Genomic DNA, 9627 nt, shown 5'->3' on the forward strand with positions numbered 1-9627 from the left:
CACCCAACTTCCGCCGTATAGTGTGACGGCTTCCGCGTTGACCCACGTTTTCACGTTTCTCATCGGAGATCGAACTATTCGCTGCTAAAAGTTGCTTTTAAATATTCAGGATGAGGCCACTAACAGACGAAGAGACGAAAACTATGTTTGAGAAGCTTTCAAAATAGTAAGTGGACTCGTGGGATATTGTGTTTTCCTATTAAAAGTTAAATCTTAGAGAAATACGGCACCATGCTTGTTAGCCTGATTGTGTGAGCCTTGTTTTTTTCTCCCACAGTATCGGTGAAAACATAAAACTACTTGTAGACAGACCTGATGGTTCGTACTGTTTCAGGCTGCACAACGACCGCGTGTACTACATGAGGTAATCCAGGATACAATGTGTTGTAACTGTTAAGTAATGCTTCTCAATCATTCCGAAATTAATATCTCGTCGTTGTCTGTCAACAGTGAGAAAATTCTGAAATTGGCCACACACATTTCTCGCGACAAGCTCGTGTCGGTGGGAACATGTTTTGGAAAGTTCACGAAGACCATTAAATTTCGTCTGCACATCACAGCTCTGGATTTCCTGGCGCCTTATGCAAAGGTGGGTCTGGGTGCTCCATGTGTCTTTGCTGCCATCATTTGCATCCTCTCACTGCCAATCAGCCTAATTTTGCATTTATGTCAAATGAAGTCTCTGAAGAGTTTATAGCAAGAGCTGTGACACGGATTAATTGACAAAGGGAGGCAATTCTATTGGTCAATATGAAGATCGTTTTGCTCTCTGTATGCTACATAGCCTTTGCTCCTATGTTGTCATCCCTGAATTGTAATATTAGTTGTATTTTTGGTTTGATGCTCTAATATTGAACATTCTACAGCCCTACTGCAATATGGTGTCTGAATCTAAAATAAATATGGCTGTTTGTGTATACAGTGTAAACACAGTTCTACTCGTTGGTATAATTTGATCTCATGCGAATAAGACGACCTTTCAGTGAAGCTCTCTGGTGTGTCTTTTAGTTCAAGGTGTGGGTGAAACCTGGTGCAGAGCAGTCTTTCCTCTATGGGAACCATGTGCTGAAATCTGGGCTTGGGAGAATCACTGAGCACACAATGCAGTACCAGGGAGTTGTGGTCTACTCCATGACTGATGTGCCACTGGTAAGTTTTTGGAAAAAAGTTCTATTGCTCACAGGACAGTCTATGAAGTCAATTACCTTCTTTCTTTTGTAACCTGTGAGTGTTAGAACGTTCATTACGTCTTTGCAAATTTGAGATGCAAAGAGAAAAAATCAAATTGCATATTTATATTTGACATGACATTTGTGAGTCACCTTGTAAGTTAGCTTCCTGGTGAATTTAAAAACATTTATTTTTTTAAAGATCAGTCTTTAGGTGTAGTCCAATATGGGGCAACTTTGAAGGCCCTGGAGCCACTCGCGCTGAAAATACACATGGGAACATGGCTCACATGAGAGCATATGCCGCACAACAATACTTCATTCAGAAAACCTTATGTGCTAGAACATTTAAATGTAGCTAATATGACAAACTGATGTTTAGCTTTGTCGGAGGGGATCGTAAACCAGTCATGTGTCATTTCTCAGGGTTTTGGAGTGGCAGCCAAGTCTACCCTGGAGTGTCGGCAAGTGGACCCCTTGTCCATTGTTGTGTTTCACCAGGCCGACGTAGGAGAGTTCATTCGGAATGAAGATACATTAACATAAAGATGCACCAACGGCTGGATTGTAAAATGCTTTCATTTCAGTTTCATACTCTGCAACATTCACTAAAGTCCTCACCCATAAAAGCTGTTTTTGTTTACCAGAAGGGGTTGGTTGAACTCATTGTCTTCACAGCAGATGTTACAACAGTCCCATAATTCCAATGCTGGCGACTGAAATGAACTTAAATCTCCCTGGGATACCGCTAATTTACATTCTACAGGATTCCTTAGTCAGAGCCTCCGAATCGAAGTAGAGTGCTTTTTCTGTGATTTTCTTTTGTAAAAGTCATGTTTTAAAATAAATGTATAATATCTTTGTATTTATTTCTCTTGGCAAACTTGCTACTGATATAAAGCTGCAGTGAAAATACATAGACACATTATGGGTTATTTTTATTTAAAATAAAAGAATTGTAATTACAAATTAAATCCTGAAAATGTATTAAACTAGGTGTCATGAACATCTGTATAATATATTGCAACATGATGAATGCTGAAAGTAGAAAAAGACAAGAGGAATAACTCACACGGCTTTGAGAAAATTACACCTTGGGTACAAAGAGCTTAATGCAAAGGTGGAAACCATGGTCTATTGTTGTCCATCTGACCATTTGAACTTTTCCTGAACTACTCAAATCATGTTTAATTTTTTCATTGTTCTCCATCGGTCCTTAAGATTGACATTTGTTCGGTCGTTGAAGGAGTAATGTGCTTTAATTTTACTCCAATTGCCCTCACCAAATATTTTCACCCCTTCTTGCAGCTTCTTTGTCTCGCTCTCACTCCACTTCTGCAACACAACAAGAACATGAAGTTACTCAGCTTTGTTTTATTTGTTTAAGTTGTTTATTAATGCAAATGACCAAATTATTGTTTGTGCAAGCATCAACGTTACACTTGTTCAAGGTTATACATATACGTTGGCTGAATGATTGTCTTGTATATGTAGCCAGAACATAAATGCACAACAGCAAATTTGTTAATTTTTTTTACTTATAAATGTTGCAAACTGGTCTGTTATTCTTACCCTCTTCCTGTTGGCTGAATTTGAAATTGTGCTCTCATTGTCCAATCCTTTGGCGAAAACAAAGATATATATTCCACATTAACAAGATTCTTCACAACTAAGAAAAAGCAGATATAGAAGCAGATAACTGAAATATTACCATTATTCTTTCTGGAGTTGAAATGGGACTCCTCATCGCTCCATGTATCCTTGCTCTCCTTTGCGGTATTAAACATCTGTTTCCTGTGAACAAGAGCACACATTATTTTCAGACACTGAGTCATGATGCTCATGCACAGCTGTGACAAACAACTGTCTTTGTGCTGCATTGCACAATGACATTGAGTAGAATGTTTAAAAGACTAAATTAAATGTTGAATTACATTTTTATTTTAGAAGTAAAATCTGTAATTTAGATGAATTGACTGATTTGTAAAATAGATGAGTGGCAGCCCTAGGCTTTAAAGAACCAAAATACATGCTGAATTGTCTTCTGGTGAAAGTTAAAAATACTTAGTTTCATGTTGTGCTTGAGCAACTGGTTCAATGTTTACTAACCATTTTAAGTGGGAAGGACCTTGGTTCTGAGCAGAGTCCTTGTTGGGAGTAGAGCTAGTTTTTGGGAAAGGCCGAAGAGGGAACAGTTCAGGTGAGCTGTCCATGCAGGAATCTGTGATACAGACGTCTTCTGGAAGCCTGCATGAATACAAAACGTTTATCAAATGTTGAGTCATTGAATTATGAACCAACATTTCAACATAACATTAAAGTTGTATTTGAACTTGCTTGCTGGCCCGTTGTTTGCGAGGTTTCCGCACTGGGGTTTTGCAGGGACCCAGTGACTCCAGTGGATCCTCCTCACTGTCTGACGCAGGCTGTTCTGACCTCGTAGAGTTACTGCACGAGGAGAATTTAGACTCAGACAAGAATTTCCAAGAAGAGGTCCATTTTGACCATAATCATGCTTTTGTTGTCACTCCCCTCCTCAATCTACTTGTGGCGTTTTATGCTAAAAAGACTGATACAGAGTAATGTATAAAACGACGAAGCTTATTTAATGAATATCATTCTCCAATCACATTTAATATGAAATGCTACATTCGAGTAGTAAATAAAAACATGAGCCCAGATTAGACACTGAGCCTTAACTTCACCACAAAAAGGTACAGAAAGTATTGTACATGCAGGATTTTTTTGAACATGCAACAATTAATTGCAGCAGGCTTTTATAATAGACAGGCAGTGGCCAGTCGAGAGCTTGCAATTCCACTGCTATCCTAACAGCCCTGTGTTCTCACTGACGTAGCTCAAGATTACAACATAGCAATAACCCATAAATCAGCCATATGTAAGGTGATATTGTGCATTTATTATTCATGTACATCTTACTTGCTGAGAAAACTGTTGGACTGGTTCTGGTGTTTTCCCAGAGGAATGTCCCTGTTGGCCACAGAACCATGGTGGTCCTCCTCACTGTCTGTCAACGACTCTGCAAAACTAGTTGAAGCTCTGCATGACAAAACACGCAGTTTTAGTGCCGTGCACTAACTGAGCAATAGTACAACAAGAAGCTACAAAGCCAGGTGGAACACATATTTCCATCCATGGAGATGCACCGATCATCAGAACCTGCTTTAAAAACATTTTTACCATTTGTAATTGGATTGTTTTTTTTGAGGATACTGATGGTTTAATTCTCGTTTTAAAACATTTGTGATAAGGCCTTGTATAATTCAATAATTTTGCTTTGGTTATCATTTTTTTTAACAAACTGGACTCACTATTAAAAAATAATAACATATTCCTTTAATGTTATAGTTATTTATTTCAGAACTAGTATTTGTACGAGTGCTCTGTATCACAACATGTGCCGTTGCACCCTGCATACTTGAAAAACTGTCTTGCGCATGCCCAGACAGGCCTCCATCCCTGAGGTAATAGTGGCTCAAAGCTACTGACAGGAACAGGCCTGTGTGATGGAGATGGTACAGCTCCTGACAGTGAAAACACATTTGCGCAACTTTTATTAATTCATCCGTTGATTTGCCATTTATTAAAATGTGTGACATTAAAGACCATCAACCAAATCACTCGACTTTGTTGGTATTCTGTGATTACCTTGTAAAAAGTGACTTCTTAAAAGAGCCCAGAAGTATGTTTCTTAAACAAATGTTTACCTGCTGCAAGTTTTGTTGGCTTGTGTGGGGAACACCTCATAATCGTCTCCCAGGCTCTGCAAGTCTTTTTTATTGGATACAGCCAGTGACTGTGGGGGCTCCTCTGTTCTGACATCAGTCTCCTGTTCCTGTGAAGCTGCTGTGCACTGCGAGCTCCCCTGGCTGTCCGGCTCAATCACCAGTCGTGCCACAGTGTTCAGGTGCTTGTTACACAGCACTGAGGGAGTTTTTGAGAGCCAACCTGACTCCGTTTCAGGAACAGCATTTGTTTGTGGTGGTTGGTCTGCTGGGGAAGCCTCCATGGGGCTTTCTGAGTCTCTCTGAAATAGCCCATCCTGCTCCAAGTCTATGCTGCCCTTCCTGGGAGCAGGTGAGAGACCGCGTGAAAGGTCTTCCTTTCTTGCCTGCTCTGCTTCCTTCACTTCTTCTTCTAGCTGAGCAAATGTTCTCTCACCTGGACCTGTGGCCAAAGCCTTGTAGGCCATCCTCAGCCGGGTCCTCTGGATTGTTGTAAGTTTACTGTCGGATAAAATAAAAAATAGAGGTTGAATGGGGTACAAGAACGTAGAACAATGAATTCAGATTTGCTTTGAGTCAGATGATCTATTGTCCATCATATGGAACACAGCAGAGACATGGTGGGGACGAGATCTGGCAACAGGAAACACAATAGATATTTTTTGTGTCACATTTTAAAACTATAACATGTCCGTTTTTTCACTGCTATTATGCCATCCTATGATGAGAGGGGGAGAGAGTGTATCATATGATGTTACAGGACTTAAAAAGGGTACAATATAAAAGTAGAGTGAGGGAGGGAGGGAGGGAGGAAGGAAGAGAGCCTACCATGGGACAAACTCAATGGTTATTTCGTGACTGGAGGAGGGGACAGCTTCGTCTTGCTCATCAGGTTCAGCGGTATTGATGTCTTGCTTCTCACGTCTTTTATCAAAAAGCTGTGTTGCAGCCTGTAACACAAACCAAAACGCGTATTAAGACATTTACCAACACCAGCAAATCAACAGTGCTAGATCTGTGTATTGGCTGAACAAATGTGTAGGTCATTACAAGTCAGGCTTTCTTACTGGACTTGTGAACATGTTTTCAAAGTTAGAAGAGGACTAATGATTAAATACGCTTCTAAAAACCTTTTGATGTAATCACAAATGTGACGTTAACTTTTTAAGGATCTTTGATGGGCTATAAAATCTCAAACTTAAGTTTTTAATATTCAATCATCATTCAGCAGAAATATGTCATCAACATAAAGAAAGCTAGAAAAATAATCGTTTCAATCCAATGACTTTATATCTTGAGTCTAAAACATAGCACCATACCTTGTGGAGGAAGGGAACACTGAACGGGCAGAGACACTGGCAAAAGACCAACATCTCTTCCTTGAACCGTTGGAAGTCAATTTGCTCAATGACTTCATGCAGGTTACTCTTCCTCTTGATGAGATCCATGAATATAGCTTTCTACAGAGAACACATACATTACGTATGTCACACTCATTAAACCTACAAACATTTGTCAAAAAAAGTCAAATTTAACATTATTCAATGGGACAAGGCAAATAATGGCCCGACAGTGTAGACAATAAAAAATATTTTAAAGTGTGATGATAATTAAAACTAGTAAACTTTCCTGATTCCTCCTGACGAATAATATTATGCATCTCAAGATAAGCCTGATTGTATTTTACATTTCAGTCACACCATCCCACACACAATAAAATAATAACCAAAACAAACAAGCTGTTAACTGGTGTATGTTCCATGACTGAGAATTATTTTAAAGAGGAAAAGTTGTTGCCTCTTCTGCTTTAGCACATTATAATTTTCTATAAGTGCAAGTTTTCTCACTGAAACACAAACATTATCCAAGGGCAGATCAGTTGTTGTTTTTACAGGCTGCTGAAGACTAAACAGAAAAAAAATACCATGTGATACTTTCTGTGGAGATGTGAAACATTAATTAATCCATAACAGTTATTTGACTGGAACATGAAACATAATCGAACAACCTGGATATCCTTTGATGCCTTTGTGTGATATTGATGAGGCTGACCCAACATATATATTCCTTTATACAAATCGTCAATTTACTTTGTAAGACACAACTGAAGAAGAGGGCTGCTGAGGGAGGGAACACTACAGAAGGGAGATTGAGTTGAAAAACAAGGAAGATGTGGATGCTCCGGGATCCATCAACCACAATCAGGTTTGAAGGGGACTTGAATGGAGCCAGTGAGCGAAAATGGCTCAAGAGGTTTCACGAGGAGGCTGCTGCCCACTCAGCTTCCCTCTTTAACTGCCCTCTCCTACGGTTAGTGTGTTACACACCGACCATTACGGCTAATGAGGTGAGGAAAGAAGAAAAGCAGACTACACACAGGAAGGCCAGCCGGCCCTGCGACTCTCGGTTCTCAAGAGATTAACCGAGTGATCACAAGGTAAATATAAGACATATGCGTTTCGATCATTTGTTTCTCTCATCAAAATCCATTTAATTAGCCAGATTTGAGTACACACACCAGGAATTTTACTCTGGTTATTTTGTTCTAGTTGTACAGACGCGGGCATATAGATAAAAACAACGTAAACAAAGCTGAACAAATATAAGTGTGAAAATGTTGCCATTATGTACCAGTAGGTGAACTATGATGTATATAAAAAAGAAAAGTATATACACGACAAGAAACAACATACCATGTCTTTAAGTCTAAATGGTGTTAGTCAATTGGAAACAAAAATGTAGAAGTGCAATAGTTGAGTACAAATATACAGAATACTGACGGTCGAATTAAACAGAATAAATACTGTTTTTCATTTCAAAGTTATGTTTTATTCATTAATCATTATATTTAATTAATTGTAATATTGTTACCTGGATGGTCAATGTAATACACATTTGTTTCCATTGGACACTGCAGCTTTTAAAAAAACAATCCACTGATGTTGCAAATAATGACCATATGAATGCAGTAAGAGAGGAAGTTAAATGCTGATTTTACTCAATGAAAGTATGTTATTGTGAGTTATTGTGCAAATATGCCTCTTAAGTTGATTAACTCACCTTGCCAACCATTGATTTGGAAAAGTACTTTTTCACCACCTCTTTTGCTTCATCAAATTGATTGTTTTTAATCAACATCGCCACCATCTATGGACAGAAGAAATTAAATGAGCGTTGTACCAAATATGATGATGAAACCTAAAGTTTCTTTCAACTAGTCATGTTTGTTCTTTTATGGCAGTCAGAAGGCATGACACACACACAAAACACATTTAAGCTGCATATTTTGAATAAGCATGTGTATGTCTTTGTGTTAAATTAAAAAAATCCACTTACCATGTCCTTTAATGAAGTGCATACTCTCTCGAAATCCTGCTGTGGCATTGACATATTGTATTCCTGGTTTATATTTTCCAGGACCAATAAAGCTGATTCCAAAGGAGTGAGTGACTCATCAGGATCAAATGATATATCTGTTGGAAAAGGTAAAGCTATATTCATATTTTTCACCAAATATTAGTTTGTTGTATTATGTGTGAAATAACTTTAAGAATATCTCTACTGTTTTATTTTGTATGGAATGGAAAAACCAAGCAATACAGATAAGTGCCAAAGTTAGGGATATAATGAATGCACTAATTAATGTTATGCTCACCAAGATGTTCACCGTCATTAATCCGGGAGAGAAACTCCAATACTCTAATCTTTAATTGCAGGACATCAGAGGACTCCAGAGGACGGCCCACGACACCTAGAGCAAAACCAGGAATTAGCTTGCCATTCTTCAAAACATATATTCACATGTGCATTTTCGTAAAAGTGAATTAGTACATGAAAAACTCCCTTATTCCAAGGATGTGTTTTTATACCATGGCGATTTCCATGCGGTACTGCGAAGAAGTACCGCGAAAACACTCCTGAAAAAGCCAACAGTTTGTTTATGAGTACATGATGTACTCATAAACAAACTGTAGGTTTTATCGGAAGTGTTTTCAAACACTTGACAGATATAAAAACCCTCAGCGCACGTTAACTTGTGACGTTTACCCAGGAGCTCAACTACGTCCCGCAGTGGACGACACAGACCCGTGCATGTGCGTCACGCAGACACACTTCAATAGTAAAATACTGTCGGTGATGAGCGAGGACGACTCACACCTGGCTGACGAAACCTTTAAGGGCGCAGTAAATAAAACAGTCGCAGTCACGACAGTGTTGGTGGTCGAATACAACAAGTTAAGCGAGCTAAACAAACTCCTTGTCGGGTAGGAAGCGAGCCAACGGTAAAGCGGCTTGTTACTTACTGTGAAGTAAATCTCTAACGCCACAGAACTCTACGTATTTCTCGTTTTTAAACAATTCCAACGCCAGATGAGAATAGTAGTCAACTATCCAGCGGTTGACAGAAGCTTCAACTTCAGCTTTGTAGCTGAACACCATTTCCTTTGCCGCCATATTTACACCAACAACGGAAGCTGGAGGGAGCCAATCTTAATGACTTCTCGGCGAAGGCGGGGCACAGTAGGGCTGCGAGGGAGACGGGGGATTTAAACCCTGAGTATGGTTTTTCAGGCAGCGTTTTGTGTTATATGGCGCCACAATAAACGTAACGTTATATTATTAGTTAAATTCGTTGAATGTGAATATATTCGCATGAATTCATTGTTAGTATAAAAACTAAAATAAAGATGAATTAGGATCTCACAATCCAA

The 9627-nt window shown here is 39.0% G+C and overlaps 2 protein-coding genes across 3 annotated transcripts; one reads left to right on the plus strand and one right to left on the minus strand.

Annotated features, from left to right (window-relative positions):
- Positions 1–7: 7 nt before the first annotated feature.
- Positions 8–2030, plus strand: nip7 (NIP7 nucleolar pre-rRNA processing protein). Its single transcript, XM_068595353.1, has 5 exons — positions 8–166; positions 278–364; positions 451–589; positions 1009–1149; positions 1596–2030. Exons 1-5 carry the CDS (start codon positions 111–113, stop codon positions 1713–1715), a joined length of 543 nt encoding a protein of 180 aa, XP_068451454.1. The 5' UTR covers positions 8–110; the 3' UTR covers positions 1716–2030.
- A 76-nt stretch (positions 2031–2106) lies between these two features.
- On the minus strand, positions 2107–9376 carry terfa (telomeric repeat binding factor a). Of its 2 annotated transcripts, none has more exons than XM_068595341.1 (13): positions 9220–9376; positions 8571–8666; positions 8252–8388; positions 7976–8062; positions 6235–6375; positions 5744–5865; positions 4898–5416; positions 4110–4229; positions 3507–3617; positions 3279–3416; positions 2881–2963; positions 2742–2788; positions 2107–2504 (listed from the first exon to the last, which is right to left on the minus strand). In XM_068595341.1, exons 1-13 carry the CDS (start codon positions 9368–9370, stop codon positions 2346–2348), a joined length of 1911 nt encoding a protein of 636 aa, XP_068451442.1. In that variant the 5' UTR covers positions 9371–9376; the 3' UTR covers positions 2107–2345. The 2 variants fall into 2 exon arrangements, with proteins under 2 accessions (XP_068451442.1, XP_068451435.1); XM_068595334.1 differs by lacking the exon at positions 9220–9376 and adding an exon at positions 8963–9088.
- Between the last annotated feature and the right edge of the window lie 251 nt (positions 9377–9627).

This window comes from Clinocottus analis, unplaced genomic scaffold (genome assembly GCF_023055335.1).
Source record: "Clinocottus analis isolate CAN_PGR_092001 unplaced genomic scaffold, fCliAna1.0.p SCAF_1, whole genome shotgun sequence".
Classification (NCBI taxonomy): Eukaryota; Metazoa; Chordata; class Actinopteri; order Perciformes; family Cottidae; genus Clinocottus; species Clinocottus analis.

Excerpts from the sequence above, each read along its gene's own strand:
- nip7 (XM_068595353.1), top strand. The coding sequence starts at position 111 with ATGAGGCCACTAACAGACGAAGAGACGAAAACTATGTTTGAGAAGCTT. Across the intron at positions 167-277 it reads TTTGAGAAGCTTTCAAAATA|TATCGGTGAAAACATAAAAC; the intron begins GTAAGTGGACTC and ends TTTCTCCCACAG. Across the intron at positions 365-450 it reads GACCGCGTGTACTACATGAG|TGAGAAAATTCTGAAATTGG; the intron begins GTAATCCAGGAT and ends GTCTGTCAACAG.
- terfa (XM_068595341.1), bottom strand. The coding sequence starts at position 9,370 with ATGGCGGCAAAGGAAATGGTGTTCAGCTACAAAGCTGAAGTTGAAGCT. Across the intron at positions 8,063-8,251 it reads GCACTTCATTAAAGGACATG|ATGGTGGCGATGTTGATTAA; the intron begins GTAAGTGGATTT and ends TTCTGTCCATAG. Across the intron at positions 5,417-5,743 it reads ACCATTGAGTTTGTCCCATG|TAAACTTACAACAATCCAGA; the intron begins GTAGGCTCTCTT and ends TTTATCCGACAG.